The sequence below is a fragment of the Vipera berus genome (genome assembly GCF_964194415.1).
Source record: "Vipera berus genome assembly, chromosome: 1".
Lineage (NCBI taxonomy): Eukaryota > Metazoa > Chordata > Lepidosauria > Squamata > Viperidae > Vipera > Vipera berus.
The window spans coordinates 255,238,353-255,261,795 of record NC_138202.1 but is presented as its reverse complement, the minus strand read 5'-3'; the positions used below and the strand labels follow the sequence as shown (position 1 = coordinate 255,261,795).

Below are 23,443 nucleotides of genomic sequence, written 5' to 3'. Positions count from 1 at the left end.
TACTGGAACTGGTAAATGAAGCTGAAAGCAAAGCCACACAATCACTGCATTTCCAGAAGTGATTAACTAAATAGATACGAGAAAATAACTCTACTAAGCATTCAGACGGGATATAAAGTGCTACTAGATGCACCATTAATGTTGCAGGGATGCAAAATAGATTATTCCCAATGCTGTACACAATTTTGCAATCCCATGCCATTTTACAAATTACTCTGAACAATCTTTTCAAATCTGAAAAGGAAGATCTGAATGATTTTGTCTTGAATGAATGGTGTAGAGACATATGGAGGTAACCTTGAAGAAGGAAGGCTAGGGCGATTACATAAGCATCAACTTAGTCCTAAAAGAGAAGAAAGTGTGACAAAGAAACTCAAGACTGTCTGGCTTTGATTTGCTTAAGTATAAGGTTCCGGGGAGAAAGAGAGAAACTGTCACGCTTTCAAGATTCTGCTCCTATATACTACATCCATAAAGCAGAGTTCTTGTGATCTGTGTGGAATCTGTTTGCCTTCAAAGCATTGACAAATAGGCAGCACACAATTTTAGTCAAAATGTCACATTTAAAGTATTATCCTAACACTTTAGAATCCAACAGCACCCTTAAGATCATGATCTAATGATAGGAAGGTGGGAGGTGCAGTAGAAGAAATATTAGAGTTCTCAAGTGGGCACCCCAAATATACTGCTAGAGGCCAGTTGCATTTCGAAAAGTCAGTGAAAATTACTATTCTTACCGTACAAAGGAGCTTGAAAGGAGCCCAACGAAAGCCACAGCTGCTCCTACTACAGCTACTTTTCGACAACCAAACATGTTGGTAAATACACTGACAATGGGAGAACAGAAGAAAATCATCCCCATCGACAAAGAATTCACCAATGCTGTAGAAAAGATTAAAAAATAGAATATATTTAGCTTGGCAGGTTTGAGAATATGCAGTGTAATGTTTATTCCGGTTTTCAGGTAGCATGGAACAAAATCTGGCAGGCGAATAATAATTTGCATTTGGGAAAACCTCAAGCGGACTTGAAGTTTAACTTTTAAAAGATAGGAACTGGTATAGACATGTTTTATATAAATTTGCGAATACTTATAAAGCTATATTATAAAAATGTATTGAAAAGCACTCGGAGTGTTGGAAGTGGGAGATATATAAATTATTGTACGTGCATAAATAATTATACAGATAAACCACCATTTGAAAGCATTTGTTTTCCATATCTATTTTTTAATGAGATTTTGACAAGACAGAAATAATTTCTTGAGAATAAAAATGGATATTGTATGGTTTTCCTACTTGCATAAAGACTGATACTGCAGAGATTAGAAAGATCCTTAATCGATTACAACAATCTGAATATCTTTTCTGCCCATATATTAATAGGCACTGTACTTCTCAGAGACTCTTCTGGAGGATAATTTAGGAACTGAGACTGCATGTTTAGCAGAACTATTTATATAAGTTTTTAAACTATAACTTGATTTTAAAATATCTTAACAAGATGCTTCTTGTTTAATTAATCTGTAAGAGATAAATGCTTTTCATATTTTTCCTTTACACACAATAATGTTTCATACACAATACACACACACTCACTCCAAGACTGACATACAGAACTTATTTCCTGATTGTGCAAATTGAATGACCATAGGAAATGTTAACTTACATGAAAAAAGATTTAATGTGATTTTACTAGAAGTTGATTAGAAATCATATAGTTTTTCATTTTATAGATTAGATATACAAGTAATTTTCACTTACTGATTGCAGTTGGGACCAGTAATTGTCAGGTGCAAGTAATCTGGAATAGGAGTTGAGTCCAAAGCATTAAAAGTTCATTACATGCTACCGACACACAAGAATCTGATCTACTAATTGTCAAACCAATTGGCACTAGATAAGGGTCAATGGAATTCACAGGTCATTGGTCTCTTGTGAGAATATGACAACTCCAAATTGACGGCACCTTTGACCCTGCTCTCAGGCTCAGTCTGCTAATCTCCTACAGTAATTCTGTCACTAAGCAATGTACTCATAATGTAAAATATCATGTGATACCCAGCTTATGATGTTAGTTCCAGCTGCTGCCATTAAGCAAATCATGAAGTAATGTGACCACAACTTGAGACTTCCTGTTAGCTTTCCCATTGACATTTGCTTGTTGGAAGCAAGCTGTGAAGATCACAAATGGTGATCCTTGACCACGGGTACACTGCGACAGCTGTAAATTCAAGGACTAGTCATAAATTTCTTTTTCAGTGCAAATGTACCTTTGAATGGTTGCTGAACAAATTGTCAATAAGCAAGGACTACTTGTAGTTTATAAAAAGGACTGGGTGAGCTGAGCTGAAATTCGCAATCCATTCCAATATATTACACCTGAACTCACATTGCAAAATTAGGTTAAAACTATGGATGGATGAAGTAATTATTTACAAACCAAACAGAATACTTCATAGCTTTTTTGAAAGATAAAATACTTAGTAAAACTTTAGAGATAATCTTTACCAACTAATATTGATTATAGTTACTGAATTAACTGTAGTTCAAGAGCATGGTAATGAATTTTAAAACCTTTTATGGCTTTCAACAGGCATATCTGCAAGACTTGCCTGCTCCAAATGGAATCTGCCCATCGGATCATCTTCAAAGACCCACGAGCAAATCTTATCTATGGTAGATCTTCCCCTTTGGAACAGCTAGTCTGTCATCCTTATCAATGGTCTGCAGTAGTATTAAGATTTGGATGTTTTAGAGCAGGGGTCCCAAAACCCCGGTCCATGTACCAGTACTGAGCCACGGCATGTCAGCAACCAGTCTGCACAAACAAGCAAAGCCCCATCCACGGGATGCAGGCAGCATACAAGACCACGCCCCCTTTGGTCCACAGAAAAACCTCGCTGGAACCGGTCCCTGGTGCCCAAAAGGTTGGGGACAGATGGACAGGTTTTTTTTAAAGCCAGGGCTGAATAACTCATTGCAAATAGTTTCAGCTCCAAGGGGTTATACCAGGGGTAGGCAACCTCGGCTCTTTTATGACCCTTGGACTATGCTGACTCAGGAATTCTGGGAGTTGAAGTCCATGGGTCATAAAAGAGCCGAGGTTGCCCACCCCTGGGTTATACAATGAAGTCACTGTGGGTAGAGCCAAGCACTCTTAATTTTTTAAAAAACGTTTTGTGGGGACAGTGGATATTAAATGAAAAATAACTATGCTTTGGGAACTTAAAAAGGGTTAATGAAAAACAAACCCCTACAACTCAAAAGTTTTGCTGCTACATTTTAGGAGGCAGCAAAAAGCACCAGATGCCTTTGCCTCCCAACTGCTCTCTTCCAGATTACTATTCTTCTACTACAGCTATCAATAGAAGGGAAGCAGGGCTCTGTCCCTCACATCCAGCTGTATGCTAATGAGCTGAAACTCTGGAATGATGCTGTTTATAAATTTTAACAATCAATCCCCATGAACTACAGAAAACTCAATTAATAGACTGCATTCTAAGGGTACGCTTTTAAACCATTAAGATTCTACACCTCATTAGACTCAAATGTAAAAAGTAATTTAGAGAAAATGAATAGTGTAAAAGAGGTAAATATTTGGCACCTTGTGTTATGTACTGGGCTTTTGGAATATCACCACGTGCTTTGCTGGAGAACTAACGGTTCTCCAGCAACTCAGACAGGATGTCGCCAGTCCTGCTATTGGTCTACTTTGGGCGGCAAGTATAGCTTCAATCTGATTGGTTAATACCATAGGGCCTGGCTATATATTGTGTACAGGGTGACTCCAATCTCTCAGTACAGTTTCTGCTTAAATAAAGTATGTGTTGTCTGTACTCCTCTGCGTGTTCTCGTTCCTGCTTATCAGAGCCCACGACATAATACCTTGGAATCACAACAATATGAGGTTTTTCATAATTATACTGGTGGTCTTCAGTTAGCAGTTATTCAAACTTATCACAGCTTTGAGCAAGTAGTACTTACAAACACTCCCCCAGGTTCTGGCTAACATAGAGCTCCTGCAGTCATGTTATCATGATTTGAGTGCTCAGCAACCGAACTATATTTCCAACTTCTGCAGCATTTTGCAGTCACATAATTGCAATTTGCAACTATCCCTGTCAACTTTCCACAAGGTTGATGAGGAAGTCGGCAGGAAGTCAGAAATCACAGTCACTTGAAGTCCTTGCTTAACAAACCATGGTAATTCACTTAACAGTGGCAACCATGGACTGTCAGAACTATCATTACTAAGTAGCACAGTCACCTAACATTGTACTTTACGACTAAGTCACTTACCGATGGAAAGTCTGGTCCCAATTACCATCATTAAGGAGAGCTACCTGTTTCACACTTTTTAAGCCTAAAGGCAAAATGGAATTGAGCATTTACGGGTGGGAGCTTCGTCTACTAAAAAAAAGCATAGTATCTTATTATGCTACCTATTCAATTTTTTTTCTGAAACAGATTGAGTAGTCTGCTTTTTCAATAGAGCCTGTATACCAGAAAGTAGCCCTCCCATAATTTTGATTATGCTGGCTTTGAAGTCTGGAAAAGCTATCATAAAGGGTATAGCAACACTATGCCCACTGGTATAGCTAAATTCTGCACAAGAATTAATAAGTATATTCCATTGCCTTCTGCACAAGAATTAATGGTTATTACTGTACACTGTTCACGATATTTATTTTTTCCAAGAAAATATGGTCACTGTAAATTTATCTCACAGGGCTATTTTGGATCTAAAGTAAGGGAAACCACTCACACCCTATTCCCTTAAAACGCTTTGAGCTCTCAGGAGAAAAGGTAGACTATAATTCAATGAGTCAATCAATCAGTTAGTCAATCAGTTAACCAAGCAGTGGTTTTTAACCCCAGCCTTTAACATTATCTTTATTTCCGAATTAATATCATAATGGTTGTCGAGGGAATTAAGGTGTTAAAGTACAAACTCTTCTTTTCCTTAAAATGTTAAGCAGTTACGTCAAGTAGCCCTTCTGTAATGTAGGTGTCCAAATTGAGACAGAACTGTTCAACTACATTCTTGAAGAATGAACCAAATCTGCATAGCAAAATTCTGCTTATATTATACAAGTTTGCCAAGTTCTTTCCTTTTCTAAAAGATCGTGTTTCTTGCTGCAGGCAGGGAATATACCAAGCGCTTGGATTCCATTTTAATCAGGCTGTACAATTTCTCCTTTTTAGAGAGGGAGGGGAAAAAATCTATATCAATGTTACGTGTGCCATACATGGTGTTTTAGACACCAGTCAGGAAGAAAACAATAGAATAATCAAGACCCATTAAGGAAGAAACCATACCCCATTTAACCTGGGAGGGCAAGCCACCTTTATATATGCAAACAGCAAACCTCCTACTCACAGTGATGATGGATGAAATGTCTCTAAGCAAACAAACAAGCAGGCAATATCTTCATATGATTTTCTATATTTTGACTCGGCCCTCCCCGTTACCTTCTCCAATAATCATTTTTTGTGTAGAAGCCATTCTAGTGACTTTATCATTTTGGTTGTCCTTTTTTTGTATTTGTTCAAGCTCTACATTATCCTTCTTATATCCCTAGTATAATAAACACAATAAACTAAGTAGCTGAAAAGAACACAGCAAAACAGAGGAACACAGTGCTGAAGGATCCCAAAAGACAACAAACCAACAAACCAACACCAACCCTCCAAATTGACCATGTTTGGAACTGTAGAGCCAGGGAGAGAGGGAAAAAGAAGCATCAGCCTAGAATCGTTTCAAACTAAGTCCAGTCCCTCCTTGATTGCTGTTGTTGTTATCAAACTATATAACCAAGTGCTGACCGTTAGTTGCAAAGATTCCTGTGCATAAGCTTTTAGCAATAACTCAGTTAAACTGAAACTTCAGCTGTAGACCTGGTCTTTCACACCTGGAAGAAACATTGTCCTGGGAAATCAGTTCAGAATGACAGAAATGAAAGGTCCAAGTTAGTCTCTGCAGCTGGTGTACTTGTATACAATACTGCAGACATGTCAAACACAAGGCCCGGGGGCCGGATCCGGCCCGCAACGTGGTTTCATGCGGCCCACGAAGCCATCCTGGAAACAGTGAGGGAACGGCCCCCACTGCCTTGGCCCTGGCCCAGAGACCCTCCTTCTACCAGAGACCCTCAGATCTGTCCCACTCCTGCCCAGGCCCTCATAGGCACCCTTGATGCGAACGATGTAGAGCTGGCCACGCCCACCCAATAGGCCATATGCACTCTAGCCACGCCCACCCAGTAGGCCACGCCCACCCTGGCCATACCCACCCAGCCCCCTGAGGGCAACCGCAATGCTGATGCGGCCCTCAATGAAATTGAGTTTGACACCTCTGCAATACTGTATTTGATAATACCAGACACATCCACTAGTTGCAATTTTTAGAACATTTTGCATGCTAAGATATATGGGCAGTCCTCAACTTACGATCACAATTGAGCCCAATATTTCTGTTGCTAAGGGAGACAGTTGTTAAGTGAATTTTGCCCCATGTTATGGCCTTGCTTGCCACTGTTGTTAAGCAAATCACTGCAGTTGTTAACTACATGGTTGTCAAGTGAATCTGGCTTTCCCATTGACTTTGCTTGTCAGAAGATCACAAAAGGAGATCACATGATCCCGGGATACTGCAGCTGTCATATATATGAGTCAGTTGCCAAGCATCTGAATTTTGATCACGTGACCACGGCGATGCTGTAATGGTTGCAAGTGTGAAAAATGGTCATAAGTCACTTTTTTCAGTGCCACTGTAACTTTGAATGGTCACTAAACGAACACTTCTAAGTCGATGACTACCTGTAGTAGGATTTGCTTGTATTTTTTAGCATAAAATGTGATTCTGCATAGAACGTATCGGAAAAGCCACAACTTTCAAACAGCTTATTATTCACACTATACTTATGTTGATACACTTGAATTCAGCTTTCTTTGGAAATGTAAGAGAGGTAGGGCATCTAATAATGAATACTATATAAAAGCTGACTTTGTGCACTTTTTGACTAAAAGTATCACTGTGCCTCTGAAAGAATATGTTTTCACAAAATTTTAAGATAGCATTAATTTATTTGTTTTCAGAAAAACAATACTTTGATAAGGAAAATCTGCTAATGCTTAGATCCACTTTTAGCTTCTTTGTCTCAAAGTGATTGACCACATGGCAGCATAAAAACTGCAGATATTCCTGGATGACACGTGATTCCTCTACAGTTTTGGAAAAAAGTCAAAAACTACTTTTTAGAGCCCCAAATTCTGATTCTTCCAGCAGCTTTAGCCTTTGATATAATAGACCAGTACCTTCTTTAGAAAAGCAGCCAGATTTTATCCTATTTCTCAACAAGTCTTGGCTTTATCGCTTTCCTCGGAGTTGGATACAGGAGCCTCAGTTTTAGTTTTACCTCTGCTCCATTTTTATTCCAGATAGCTTAAGAACTGATTGCCATCAGCATGTCTGTGTTGTATGTTTCTACAAAGAAACTATCTTTAATTTGAAAACAGTGTTTGATAGCTATAGGCAGATGAATAGTGTATGAATAGACTGAATCCAAATCCAAATAAGACTAAATTTATTTTATTCTTTGGAAGGATAATGGCAGGAAGAAAGTGTATCTCTAGTACAGAGAGGAAAAGCACCTGAAAGCAGGACAAGAAGCAATGGATGGAAACTAGTCAAGGAGAGAAGCAACCTAGAACTAAGGAGAAACTTCCTGACACCTAGAACAATTAACCAGTGGAACAACCCGCCTCCAGAAGTGGTGAATGCTCCAACACTGGAAGTTTTTAAGAAGAGACTGGACAGCCATTTGCCTGAAATGGTATAGGGTTTCCTGCCTGGGGGTTGGACTGGATGACCTCCAAGGTCCCTTCCAACTTATTATTATTATTAATGTATGAAAAAGAGTTGAAGAAAGGTCACATTGCAACAATCTTGATCTTCCCCAAAACAAAGCAGTCTCAGATCCAATGAGTATTTGGTTTGGCTACGTGAGAAGATCCCAGATGAAGGTAATGGCAAACTATTTCCATATTGTTTACAAATTGTATAGAAAATAGTCACCAAGAATTTATTCAATGAATTTGAAAACAGAGCCATTTTTGAAAACTTACTTAGGCAGATTGGACTTGGGGGAAGGGATATCATTTTTGATGCAATGTAGACAAATTATTTTCCAGAAACTGATACATGGATTCTTGCTTCTGTAACTTTCAGGATTTATTGTAACATTTGTGTCATGAATTGATCTTGAAAGAAGGTTGAACTGGCAGAGGAAGTCATAATCAGCCTATTTTGCTACAATTTAACTGGTTATCATTTTGCTCATGATTTCTAAACCAGTTTACCAGGTAAATCTGATACATATCTGCTAAGCATTTGTTTCTGGCCAGCAGTGGTTAATCCAAGATAATTTTATAAAGGAATACTGTAGTCTTAAAAGCACGTGTGCATGCGTGCGCATGCACACACACACACACACACACACACACAGAGAGAGAGAGAGAGAGAGAGAGAGTACACTTAAAGTTTAAGCCTTTGCGAGCCAGAAATGTATTTAAGCACCATTTGAGGTTTGCTGAAATAGTAATATTGGCTATTATTTTCTTAATTTAGATTACTTTATATAGACTTAAAAGTTGTTACAAAAATGATTAACAACGTTTAAAGAGAAAACGAGAAAATTAACATCAATACTGAGATTTAAAAGGAACTAAAACTTAAACCAAACTAAATGGTTGCTATTTTTTTAGTTTTATTTATATTGCTATATACCCACTTTATTTAAAATAATGTTTTTAGTCACTATGTTGAATAGCAGAATGGCAAATATAGCTGAAAAGATGGTAAAAATGAAATAAATTATCCACCTCCTAAGCGTGAGAAACACTGATTCTATGTCTGGAAAATAGCTATCAACCATTTTAATGCTAGGTATCACAACATCATAAAGTCATTTATAAATATTTTTTTCAGAAAATGCTTACTAAATCAAATCAGTTTATTACAGCCATATGGTAAGAAACAGTAAAATATCCAATGTAGGCTACTTACACACACACACACACAAATGCACTGAGCATGATCTAATGATGAACACATATAATAAAATTAATTTTAAAAAAATTATTTTAAAAATCTAAAAATAATATTTATCTTATTTATGTTTCCGACAAATGCCCAGTGCTGCTACAATTATTGTCTTTTTAGTAGAAATTTTAAAGTTCTAGCATATTTTGATATGCTGCATGAGAAAAAGAAAAGAAACTAAGCAATACATTTTCCCTAGCACATAATAAATTATGGTTGACCAAACAATTTTGTGAATCCAACAGGACCAAAAAATAAATCAGATCCTCTGGATTTCAGTGACACATAAATTTAATGGATCAGGTGCATTTCTACAAAAGTTTGGCCAATTTTCAAAAGTAATTTCCATTCAGATAAAAAATAAATTTATTTTTTTCTTGATTAATTCTCTAGTAATACTTCTAATAGTTTCTACCAGTCAATGGTACTGGGTATGTTTATTCTAGACAGAGAGAGATTCAAACTCAAAATGAGAATTAGTTGACTATAAGAAGAGCAACCTGCCTCTGAAAGTCATGGATTCTCCATTACTGGAAGTCTTCAAAGAAAATTTGGACCAGTGTGCCTTTTTGGTAATAACACCTGCCTCCTGAGGTGATTTCCCTCTTTTAGAAGATCCTTTCTCCTCCCACCCTTCTAACTTTCTGCAAATTATTAAAGAGTTGGTTGTTCTCCCAGGCTTTGGGCTAGGATGGTGATTGAATTCCCCTTGGATTTCTTTTTTTTGGGTCTGTTTTCTGATCAACTGATCAATTTTTCATAAAAAAATATTTTCAATTTTTAATTGTAAGCCATGCAAAGCTTCTGTGGAGTTGGGTGGGCTTGAAACTGAATGGATGTATAAATAAATGAATTTTTAAAAGAAAGTGCTCAATTGTCCTGAACGTAATGCAATCTTTTTCATTTAAAACAGAATGTTAGGCCATCTTCAATACAAAAAGTCAGGGAGCTATAATGATGCACTTTAAGAATCCAGGGAGAGATAGGGGGATAGGCAGAGAGATAGGTAGAGAGATAGAGTAGTTCAGAACCAGCCAGAGACATTTTCATTTCTATACTGCATCCATTTAAGAAATGGGCAAATTTCCCAGATTACCATGTGACAAGCTGGTCGCATTCATTGTTTCACGCTGGTTGCATTCATCTTTTCCTGCTGATTTTAAAGACAAGAAAAAAACAACCCCCCCCAAAAAAAAACCAGTGCAATTTCTCCCATCTTTAAAACCCTGAAGCATCAGAAAATTCAGCAAGCAAATTAAAAGCAACAGTTTGCAATATAGTTACAAGGACCATCTAGGCCAGACATGTCAAACTTGTGACGTCACATGATGTCACACGATGTATCAGAGCTACCGTATTTTCTGGCGTATAAGACGACTGGGCGTATAAGACGACCCCCGACTTTTGAGAAGATTTTCATGGGTTAAAAAGTCATCTTATACGCCGGAAAATACGGTATTGTGCAGTGGGTTCTGGACCGCATGGAAAGACAGCAGGCAGATGAGTACAGCATCAGCTCTTTATTGTGGGTAGGACTGTCCTGAACAAAGGGGGTTACCTGTACCCCTTATATACCTTGCCAGGTACGCTTTCGGCCAATCCGTTCATCTGAATCTCCCACTGAAAGCTAACCAGCCAATACGGTAACGGTACAGCGACACCTGGTGGTATTTGCCAAGCTGTTGCTTAAACCCCATACATAACAAGAGCTTTTTCTCCATTGCCGGCAATGGGGTGGGCACGGTTTCCTGGTGATGCATCTGGCCCACGGGCTGGCAGTTTGACACCCTGATCTAAACCAGTTCCTAAGATTTCCTTGGTATTTTTTCCCCAGAGGTGGATTCCCATTGCCTGCTTCCTAGGGCTAAGAAAGAATAACTAGCCCAGTTGGACTAAAACTCACAGTCTCTTGGTTTCTAGCTTTGGTACCTCAACCACTACATCAGACTGGCTCTCTTTATGAAAGCCCACACTTTGGTATCTAAAAATATCTTGCCACCAGATCCATTTCTGCAATTTGTTAGCCAGACAAACAAATTACAGGTACAATGCCGGCATAATCTTTTAAATATCACTTGCTAGGGAATGTAAGCAGAAGACTACTATTGCATTGATTACTGTGAGAACAAATGTTCTACCTGCATTCTTAAAGATTTCAATGAAAAGGTAGGAATCTAATAGAAGCCTAGTACAGTATAAAAAGAACTAATACAGTATGATTGCAAGCTCTATATGGAGAAAGGATGGCAATGTTCACAAATTTCAGTATTCCTATGGTCACTACAAGGTGGCAGAAATTAAGCAACACTGTTCAAAAAGCTAAATAAGTTTGGCTCTGATGGAGCCTTGGATAGACTAATAGAAAATTCCAGGGCTGTGTGCTATGCTTGGAAATGATAATCATCTTCACCATCCTCCTCCTCCTCCTCCTCATTATCATCATCAACCTATCCCAGAAAATGGCAATAGCAAATAGTTTCTATACCATTGTCAAGAAAACAACTTGGACATGTCCATACAGCTGAACCTCAGGAGTCATTTTCTTTTTTATTGTTTTAATATACAGTATTCCAATGAGTTTAAGCATCAACATGAAAATTAAACAAATTTGTCTGCAAAACAAATCACACAAAATGAAAGGGGTCCAATCTTCTGTTTCTCCTCCCATTCGGATGACAAACCAGCCATAATCTGCTATTACTTCAAGTGGGCCCTGGTGGCCCAAACCGTCCTTAGTCATCTCACAGATGGGATGAAATAATCCTGAGGGAGGGAGGGAAGGGTGAATTTTACTCTGCAACTGCAGGAAGCCACAAATCTAATATTTTATGGAGTGAGACTGACAAAATAATTAACCTTACACCCACGGAGAAGCTGTGATGATGTTGTTTCTGTTCCCCCTTTATAGTGGAAGTGAGTGTTTCTGCTGGGTTGAAGGCTTAACCCCTTATGGAGAAGTCCCCTACCCTCCTTTATCACTAAGAAACAGCAGAAAGTACAGAGCTTGTAAACTGACATTCAGAAGCCCCACTCCTCTTGGTCAAGGACTTTGTTTGCTTTTGTTTAACAAAGCTACACACTTTAAAACCCTAAAATAGGGACTCTGAATAGCTTAGTACCTTTGAAGGATTCCAATAAGAGGACAGATCTTGATTTAGAGGCTGTGTACCAATTCTTCAGCAACCGTTGTGTCTTAGCGGCCATGCTAATTTCCTAGTTATCTGCCATAAAAGCAGCAGATTTTGCTAATTTGTTCATACCCTGCCTGAGCATCCTGTTCCCTAAGAAGATGTGATGAACTGAGCTGATTGGCTCATAGAAGTAAAGTTCTAATGAAAATGAATTGATTGCATTCAGCTAAGAGAAGCATAGTGGGGTGGCAAGAATATACACAGTTACACCACTGGGGACTTTTGTCCAGAGTTTAGTTACTATGGAGCTTTTCGTTCCAATGCTGAAGAGCAAATTAAACATGAGGGAGAATGCAAACGAACGAAGGGCACGGAAGAAAAAGAAAATAAGATCCTGCTTATGGAGGGAACCCAGGTCATACGGATGGCCAGTGGAGATGCTGGATGTGAAAACTCTGGATCAGGACAATGCAAAGAAGAGAAGTTGGGGCTATCTACTCCTACAGGAAAAATGATTGGCAATTTGTAGCACATTCTTCAACAGCAGAAGAAATGGCGACAAATTAGAAACACAAGTGTATTGTAAAACCACTCACAGCAACCAAGTGCTCCACTATCAAAACAACAATCTAATCTCCCACAAGAGAAGCTGTGTAAGAACTCTTATTTAGATGAGCACAAATACGCTGCCTGAACATCAAGGAAAAGGAAACTGAACACCTGTACAACATCTTCCCTCAAAATGGATACCCATGAAACTTCATCAGAAAAAGTGTCTGCTACTCAACCTACTACACAGCACAACCAACACAAGCTATGAAAAAGATAACACTGCCATACATCAAAAAATCTGAGGAATAACCATTACAACTGCATGGCATTACTGTAGCATATAAGACTATAACCCTCCAAAACATCTTAAATAAGCTGAAAGACCCAATAGTACAAGGTGTCACCTACAGGAGTCAGCTGCAACATACAATATGAGGATTGTAACAGCCACTATGTAGCACAGACAGGCAGAAGACATCCATGAACTAGCAGTCAGAAGACATGATGAAAATTCCTTAATTGTACAACCCACGTGGCAAAGTTTCAGCTGGGAAACTGTGAGCATCCTAGATCAAGTTAAGTCCAAAAATGCTAAATATCTATGGAGATTCTCAGTAATCCAGGTAATAATGTCCCAAAGATGCTTTTTTTCTCATGAGACAACTGACTTTTCTTGTTTTTCTTTGAAGATGTTTCATTTCTCATCCAAGAAGCTTCTTCAGCTCTGACTGGATAGTCTATCCAGCACCATCCAGTCACAGCTGAGAAGCTTCTTGGATGAGAAGTGAAACATCTTCAAAGAAAAACAAGAAAGTCCAGTTGCCTCATGGGAAAAAAAAGAGAGGCATCTTTGGTCGAAATTCCTGGAAGTCTGCCATCAACAGACACACAGAGATAAACCACATTTAACTATCGAAAAGGAAACAAAAAGACCAAAACACCTCCTTGCCAGCAATCAATACCCAGATAAGCAGGGATTAACACCAGGATTAATACCAGAATAACAATCAAGCAGTGAATAATAGCCCAATCAAGGAAGTACCAACTCAGACAATCAGAAAACAACAGCCAATTTAACCCTGAGCTACAAATATTCTCTTCCATTATAAAATCTCTTTCAGTCTGAGGACTTTCCACAAAATTCTTTAGTATGGTCATTGCTAAACTACTAAAGTCCACGCAACTGAAAAGCCCCAAACCCCTCATGAGCTCTACTATCAAGTGAAAATGAAACAATTTCCTCTGGCATAGTCTACCACCACTATACTGTCTTGATTTTATTTAAACTGACGTGAAGAATATTACCAAGTGTGATCAGCCTATAAAAGTAGAGGTCAGATAATAAGATAGCTCCAGCTAGCTAGATACAGACAAAATCCTGTCAACTCTGTCTTTTAGCGATATAGTTGTCTCCAAAATATCTAATTTAGCTTTCTGCTACACAACACAGCTATTATCTATTTTTAAAAAAGCAGGGGGAAGTAACATTATGTTGCACATAAATGAGTATTAGGAACAGATTTTTGTAAAGTAAATAGTTCATTGTGTCAAGCAAGTCACAGAGGAAATGTAAACAACCTCACAGAGATTGCCCTTTGACTTCTTCCGCTGCATTTCTGACCTCTTGGGAGTACAGGAATGGATGATAACTGATTTATCCAACAAAATCAGCCTTGAAACGCTAAAAGATCCAAACTTCCTTTATGAAATACATAAAATGCATGGATCCTATCTGTTTAGCTATTGCTGTATACTTATACCTAGACAGCACACAATTTAATATTAATCCATTGGTTTTTTCAAGGTGGAACAAATACAAATGTTAATATATTCATTGCAAAGTTTCTGAAATATATTTCCTGAGTTAATTTTTTAAAACATTTACTAAGCATTCTTAGGGTTTTTGTATAATTTGATTTCACTATTCTACACTTATATAGAATAGCTGTAGATGTTGTGTATACCGTATTTTCCCGTGTATAAGACGACTGGGCGTATAAGACGACCCCCGACTTTTGAGAAGATTTTCAAGATTTTTCGTCTCATACACCGGAAAATACTTTCATGCCAGTTGCCAAGTGTCCAACACAAGCCCGATTCAGCCTCATCTGATGCAGATGGTGCAAAGCCTCCCTTTTGAAGCCCAAAGGGGCTTTTCCTTCCACCCACCCTTTGGAATAAACGCAAGAGCTGCGTTCACACAACGCGCTCTTCCAGGCCAGACTCTGCAAATGGCACGCCAGAAGCCGCAACCACCGCGGGAACTCCGAGTCCCCGACTTTCGGCAGCCTGCATGGCTGAGCGCAATCCGGCTTTGAGAGCACATTTGCAGACGGAGCAGCCGCCGCATCTGGAGCCAAGCCCCGCCCAGGAGACGGTCAGCCAGGCGGGCCCGGAAGATGTGCTGGAGAGCCGGGCTTGGGGTGGCCATGCCGAGGCCGGCTGGCGAGGGCCACGCCGTGGTCTGTGGGCGAGAGGAGCGCCAGGCCACCAAGTACCGCTGTCCAGACTGCCGGGAGAGATAGCGGGTAGCAGGGCGCGCTCTGCTTATGCTCAGATGCCGCTTGGGCGAGGGGGAGGGGCTTCCTGCCGCTCCCAGGGTCTGGCATTTTCAAGGGGGAGGGGAAGGGGCTTAGAGGCTCTTGGGGGTGGGAAGGGAGAGTCACATTGGAGGGGGGACTGGACTAAGGAGGCTTGAAGTTGCTTTGCAAGAACGGGGGCGCTCGATTGATTTATGTACTATTTTCCAGCATATAAGACTGGGCGTATAAGACGACCCCCCAACTTTTGAGAAGATTTTCATGGGTTAAAAAGTCATCTTATACGCCGGAAAATACGGTAAAATTGTTTCTTTATATAATTTTTGGCAATATTTCATGGATGTTATTTGTAAATCAAAGAGTTTATTTTCAACTTTGCAGCTAAAAAAAAAGCTGAGCAGTTACCAAAATAAGACCTAAATGTCAAAAAATATGAACTAGTGATACTTCATTAAAAGCTGAACAGTTCTGTAACATCTGGTAAAGTCTGATAGAAGATAACTTTATATTTTGTTTATAATAATTAGCATTTATTAAGGCTTATTTTTATGTTCTTTTAATTTGTTCTTAGAAAAATAAAGTAGCAAAATCTTTAATATTTCTTTCAGCCTGTATTTCTCTCTAGCACCTTTAATAGCTAAATCTAATTTTTAAAAGCTGAAATTTTATGTAACAGATTTTGAATAATTCATGTCATAAAATGTATTAATAAATACGTTAATCAGCAAGTACTATAGCTATCTGTAATTCTTCAGAGTGCCTGACTAAAGGGTTTAATCTTAAAAATAGGAGAAAAATGATTCCAGATGATCCCAGAATAGTTAGACTGATATCTAAACAGTTCAAAAACAAATGTGCTAAAGGGCTGGTCTATAAACTTTAAGAAAAAATAATGCACTATTAGGAATCTACATACCTTCTTCTTCTGTTAGTGAGCCTAACAATCTCATTACGTAGGCTGGCTATGACTACTGTTAAATGGATAAAAATGCAAGTTTTGCACCATAGCCGTATTATTAGAAAATGATAAACTTCATGTTGCTTGGCACTAACCCCTTGCATGCTATATCAGAAATTCATTTGTAAAACTAATTTAAAAAGAAATTTGACAACGCTTGGTTTAGCATAACAAACATTTTGGATTGCTGTCGATAAATCTTATTTGGATCAGTTTCCGTAACAAGGTTCATTGATTCCATCACACCCATAAGTCTGACATAAGGTCTGCAGTGTGGCCCACCAGCCTTGGGCAGCCCATTGGTCTTTTCTGAAATCCATGGTCACTAAACGTTGCCTCCTCCACAAAGGATATTCTACCTAGTTTTTCACAGTCACCACCACCCTGAAAGGCACAGTACTGAGTGGCTGCGAGGCTTCAGTCTAGATCTTATGGATACCATCAGCTCCATTGCTGCCACTGTGCCACTAGCTGCCAGAAAGCTGACTGGCACGTTAGGTCATCTTTTGTAGCCAATTTTTCATGTAGGATTCTGGCTCTTTCTCCTCTGAGAGTTGTGTTAGCTTGGGTTACATAATGCATTTTTTTTTCTTCCACTCAATCATATCCGGTTCTGAAACTTCCTGGACAAGTCCTTGCAGGGGTTTTTTTTTGGCAAGGTTTTCCAGAAGTGTTTTGCCAGTGACTGGTTTAAGGTCGCCTAGCTGGCTTTGTACCTAGGATGGGACTAGAATTCATGGGCTCCGGGTTTTTAGTCTGATGCCTTAATTAATACAGCAAACTGACTCATATTGCATTATACTGATTTGTAATTTATATAAGAATGAAAAGAATGAAAAAGCACACTAAGAGGCACATTAAATTTTGCTCTTGACAGTTGAATTGAAAGTCTTTATGAATATTAAAAATTTATCAAATTACCTGAAAGGATTAAAAAAACAAATGATTTATCTTTAATTTTGAAGACTCTAGAGCATCATTCACTTAAAAGTAGACTCTGAAAAAAAAATCTCACAGATTCATTTATCTCTGCAAACAAAAAAGTAATTTATGGAATTAGAAACAAAAAAGTGATCACCATAACAAAACCTTAAACCACAAAGTTTGTGCAGTCTTATGCACCAAAATTTCTGTTTCAAAACAAGTAACCAGCAGAGTTGATTTTCCATCACCATAGTAACTGCAAATGGTCACTAAACAAAGCAGTCACTAAACAAGGCACTTTGGCAATGCATTTTTGAAAGCAACAATCACTTCAATATTCACTAATAAAACAAATATTTTTATTATATTCATCTCTTTTATCCACAAGCTAATAGCATCTCCAAGTAGTCTAAAGCAGATTTTATTCTGTAAATTTCTTTTTGTTTACATCAGATGGTCATTTCAGCATTCCAGTGTTTCTCTGTCCTCTAAAGACCTGACCCTCAAATACATTTCATATAGCTTACTGCAACTTACTCTGGAAAACATATGAAAATGAATGGTTTGGGGTAGAGAATTAACAAAGAAGCAGTTGTTTGATGAGAGCCACAAGGAGGATCTGAAGCTGAATGAATGCATATTTTAAACAAGTCTGAAGAAAACATAGTTGCTCCTTTTGTTTGCAACATGTTTGTAACAGTCCCTCACACCCAGCACTGGAATTATTCCTATATACAGTATTCTAATTATTTCACCCAGGGCTTTTTTTGTCATAGAACGCTCAGAACGGAGTTCCGGCACCTTTTTTGGATGGAACCTTGTAGGGTAGGCAAGGCAGGTTGTATGACATGTGTGAGTTCCGGCACCTTTTTCTTTTACAAAAAAAGCACTGATTTCACCTCTTTCCAAACGGCTTTTACTATTCTAAGCTTTTCTTCTGCATAGTTCTAAAGATACTTGGTATGAATGTTTTCTGATTATAAGAAAGATACAACTTTACACCCATCCTCCACCACTGCTGTGAACGCAAAGAGAGACTTGTTAGATTCAGATGAGTTTAAACAGCTCTGCCAGGGAATGGGACAACTTGCCACTGCCAACTCACTGCGGCCGGTTCACCACGGCCAACTCACCATGAGAAAACTCAGTGCGGGACAGTTCAATAATTTAATTATTTAAAATAATTTTAAAAATATTTTAATTTTTGTCATTCACATTTCATGTTATCCCTCTTTTAGCATCCTTTCTTTAATGATTCTATTCTACAATTTCTTTGATATTTGTGTAACTCTTGTCCAGCAGCAAGTTGTCCTGTGGCACGTTAGCCATGGCGAGTTGTCCCGTGGAAGGTTGGCCACAACTTGGCTGCAGCACATTGGCTGTGATGAGTTGGCTGTAGCAAGGTGGCCGTGTCAAGTTGTCCTAGTATAAAGGAAATAGATTCTATCTAATCTATTTTTGCCTTAGTCCTGCATTTGAAGCAGCCTCTTAAATTGAATAATAATAAAAACAGCTTCAAAAACTTAGCAATAAATATATTTAAATGAAGGAAGCTTAGTGGCATCTCTCTTCTGCTCCGTACATCCTTTGACTTTGTTCCTGACAAACCATCTGTTTCCCCTCCTCCCCTATTTTTTTTTAATCTGTGCCTTTGAATCACTGTTGACCCCTAATAACTACCTAGACTAGTCCCTGCACACTAAACTACATTCTCTTCCCTTATTCCTGTATGGAGTAACAAGATAGTTTTCAATCTCCTTTCAAGAGATTTGAATATGTTCAGCCCATGCTTGGTGCTGTCTATATTCATTCAGCTTGTATCAGTCCTTATTCTAGCTAGAAGTTGACATATTATATTAATATAAATAGATATTTACACAAGGTACACATATCATAAAATATCAGAAAGACTTGCTTCTGAAAATAAAGATTAATATATTCCAACAAGAAACAACGATGTAATGATGTCATATTTCCACTACATTCAATGTCAAGCTAAGCAGCCATATTAGACTTTTCAAATTACTTAAGCAGTGGATACTTTTCTAACTTAGATACTTTTATAATAATGAAAAATTCCTTGAGCCCAAGTCAAAGCAATTATTTAAAGTTTACCATTACTCTCCAGTGGGCAAAAATAATGGGGATCATGTACCCTGTATTTTGCATGAAGTTCATGCTCAGTTTCAACTAGACATTTGCAGTCATTGAAATCATACTAGGAAAATGCAACCTTGTTGTTCAGTCACAATGTCATGTCTGACTCTTCTCAACCTCATGGGCCATTGAACAACACACACACACACACACACACACACACACACACCATCCTCCACTGTCTCCTTGAGTCTGACCAAACTCATGCACAGTGTGTCAACAACAGTTTCCCCTAATAACTGATTTTCAAAATAATCTGATAAAGGTGCTATCAGGAATTAAAATAAATGCATTAGTTAATTTTGTTTTAGGTACAGAAATATTAACCCAAATCAGAAAATGGCAATTGGGTAAAGAATCTGTATAATGCTTAGATTTGCATGTACAATGAAGTAGCAACCTCCAAAAATGTACTGTGCAGTGAGTTACCAACAATGTAATCCTACACATATCTGGAAATATACTGCTCAAAAAAATAAAGGGAACACTTAAACAACACAATGTTCTGTATTTAATAGTAGGATGTCTTATCTTGTGTTCCCTTTATTTTGTTGAGCAGTATATATAGACGCTGTGGTAGCACAGTGGTTAAACTGCAGTATTGCTGACTGCCAGCAGTTCGATTCTCACTGGCTCAAGATTCCATCCTTCTGAGGTCAGTAAAACGAGGACCCAGATGGTTGGGGGCAAAATGCTGACTCTATAAACTGCTTAGAGGGGGCTGTAAAGCACTGTGAAGCGGTATGTAAGTCTAAGTGCTGTTGCTATATCCTGTTGAGTTCAATAGGAACTCTTACACAAGCAGACAGAGAATTGTAGTCTACACCGAAATCAACAGATGGTCAACATAATTTCAGCTTTTTTACTGAAGGGAAAAACACATTGTCATAAATACTAGCTATTAAACTTTCCTTAAAAATTCATATAACTATGCATATCTAGATCTGGAATGTTGCATTTTTAAACAAATTAAAATCATTTTTAAGTTCAAATTAATTGGATGGGGAACAGTCATTTACAAAAAGAATTATAAACACATTTTTCTAATTAAATTACATTCTAGTAATTTCTATCAGTTTTTTATTTCCACAAAATAAAGACTAAAATAAAGGTGTAATAAAAAGATCTATATTTTTAAATTTAAATATATTTTAAGTTCACATGCCTTCAGTTTTTCCCCCGTTCTTGTAGTGTTACTTCTATGAGAATTGCATGATTTTAAGTACTATGCAGTTGTTTTAAATTTGTATTTCACAAGTTTGACCAGCAAGTATTACTTCACCTTGATTATTGAGTTGTACTGGTGATATTTACAGGCTCACTAATATATGATTAAGTGGTTTACTTAGCTCAAATTTCTGGGTTTGCACAACACACTAGGCTAAACCCTAGCCAACCTAGAATGATCTACTGCGTGGCTAGTATGTGCTTCATGAGCTGTTACACTTCTTGCTTTACTCAACTAACAATTAAGAGTAGCCACGTAGAATTCAGGTAACCTTAGAGAACACAAGGTGGCATTTGCCAGGATATCCTTGCCTCCAGGATAATGTTCTTCTTTCCTTACACAAGTGAAAAGAGCAATTTCTCCATTCTTTTAGATAGGGGAGGGGGAGCTGCAGGTCACAAAGCTGATGCTTTATGCCACCCAGGGCTTTTTTTCTCATAGAACGCTCAGAACGGAGTTCCGGCACCTTTTTTGGATGGAACCTTGTAGGGTAGGCAAGGCGGGTTGTATGACATGTGTGAGTTCCGGCACCTTTTTCTTTTACAAAAAAAGCACTGTGCCACCCATGACACAAAAACAAGAGAGATCAACTTTTTTTTTTTACAAAGGAATTTCCCCATGCCACTGTCAGATCACAACTGGCATCCCTCCCTGCAACTACATTATAAAAAAACTAAAAGAAAAAAGAGAAAAAAAGAGAGAGGGGGGCAGTTCAAGGTGACAATCAATACCAGAGAGAAAATGTTTTAGGCAGGATGCCAAACAAAACCACTAACGTTCACAATTGGGCCCCCAGACCATATGACTGTATAGATATGAGAGATACAGAGTTTTACGTTACTAAAAAAAATAAAAATAAAGATGTCCTTATTTTTGAGGCAGGCTGATTCTGAGAACTACACGAGGGCAGAGGTACAGTTTCCTTGCAAACCATTAAAAAACGGTATGTCATAATCTAAAGAAATGTTCTGTCCTAAATTTCAAAGCAGGTTTTGCATTTTGTGCAAACACACACACACACACTACCGAGAGCACAGATTGGGGAGCGGGGGGGGGTGTCGTTGTTTGGCAGCACACTGCTGGCCAGACATGCAGCACTCCCACTTGGGAGGCGGGTATCCAGCTGCCATGCAGCCCACCATGGGCTTCTCCAACTTGGGGCTTTCCGGATGTTGTGGACTCCAAGCCTCATTCCCCGAAGTTGCTCGGTCCCTTCTTCTCGTCGCCTTTCCGCTGTGCTCAAGAACGCCCATTGAGTTTAACTATGGCAATAAGATTTCTAGTAAAAAGGTAGAATTACTGATTACAGAAGAATGGACTGTAAAGTTTTTAATTTCGAGGATATGGTAAAGATCTCAGTGCACCTGAAAGACTATTTGTAACAGAGAGATACCACGGAGCAAATATGGGACTAAAAAGTATTATTTTGCATTTGAATAATTACTGATACGAGATATATATATATATATATATATATATATATATATATATATATATATATATATATACACACACATATATACACGTTTGGAGTTTATCTATATGAGTTAAAGTGCGATAGTTTAAATAGTTTAGGATTGTTTGCATCAGTTAGATTATGATGGTTTGTATTTTTATACCCTGTACTCAGCTCTGGGAAGTCGGGGGGGGGGGGGGTAGGGGAAAGGGAGGGAGGGGTTGGGGAGGGTTGGGGAGTGGGAAGAGGGTGGGAGGGGAGGGGGTTGGGAGGGGTTTTGTTTTGCTAAAGATAAAATGTAAAACTTTTCAATAAAAAAGAACGCCCATTTAACAGGACATTCCCCACCACCACCCCCACCACCCCCACCACGTCTTTGGGGGATCCCGGGGACCCATCGCCTCGCTGCTTTAAAGGCAGCCGGGAAGGGAAGCCCCAGGCGTCGGCTCTTCCCTCTCACCTGTCCTGAACATCAGCTGCTTGTCGTTGGGGTCCCCGAATTCCGACAGCAGGGAGTTGAAGAGGATCCCGCACGAGTTCTGGATCCCGAAGACCGTCCCGTTGCACCACATGGAAGCCAGCATGACAAACCAGCCCCAGCCTCCCTCGGGCGGCTCGGCCGTCTCCCGGTGCCCTGGCGGCGGCTCCTTTTGCTCCGCCGCCTTCTCGGGAGGACTCTCCGTCTCCCCGAGCCCAGAAGGCACCAGGGCAACCTCTGCGCTCCCGGAGGCGAGCGAGGCTTCCCGCGGGCACCATTCTCCGTTCTCCTTTTTCGCCTCCTCCTCGCCCACCGCCTCACTTGCTTCCGGAGGGGAGGCGGCGGGGACGGCGTTCCCCTCTCCCACCTCCTGGCTGACGGGAGACATAACCGCCAAGCCAAGCGCCCAGGCGGCCTGGGGCTTGCACGGCTTTGCCGCTTGCCTGGCTCCTTCAGCAATGCCGAGGCAGGGCGACCATGCCCCGCGTCAAGAAAAAGAGGAGCGCGATCCAGAACTTGACCGCCCGGACGGGCGGGCGGGCGGGCGGGCGCCAAGAGAACGTTCTGCCCGCGCTCTTGTGACACCACTCCGAGCCCTCGGAGCTCAATTTACATAGATTGCCTTTTCATCTTGCCTGTCGCGCGAGCCAGCCAGCCCTTAAGGCGGTTCCATTCCCGGGAGCCTCTTCCAGGTGGTTTTGAAGGAGCAGCCCACGAGGAGGCGTGGCCTTCCAGCAGAGATGGGCTCTGCGCCCCCCCCCCCACCTTCTTCGGCCCCTCCAAGGCTCCGAACGTCTTCATTGGCTAAAGGGGGCGCTGAGGTTCCCCGCCCCTCTCCCTGTGGCCAACGAAGTGGGCCAACCGGGACAAAGCGCGGAGAGCGCGCGCGTGGGTAAGGAAAGACCAGAGCGGGA

The 23,443-nt window shown here is 39.7% G+C and overlaps 1 protein-coding gene across 2 annotated transcripts in view; it reads right to left on the bottom strand.

Annotated features, from left to right (window-relative positions):
• SLC16A10 (solute carrier family 16 member 10) overlaps window positions 1-23,208 on the bottom strand; it is a 49,844-nt gene extending 26,636 nt beyond the window's left edge. For both annotated transcript variants that reach the window (XR_014028464.1, XM_081343659.1), the window contains exons 1-2: window positions 22,512-23,208; window positions 738-882 (exon numbers count right to left, since the gene is read on the bottom strand). Coding sequence is in view for 1 of the 2 variants with exons in the window: in XM_081343659.1 (XP_081199785.1) it covers window positions 738-882; window positions 22,512-22,917 (551 nt within the window). In the remaining variant the exon portion in view is untranslated. The remainder of the gene's footprint in view (window positions 1-737; window positions 883-22,511) is intronic.
• Window positions 23,209-23,443: the final 235 nt, after the last annotated feature.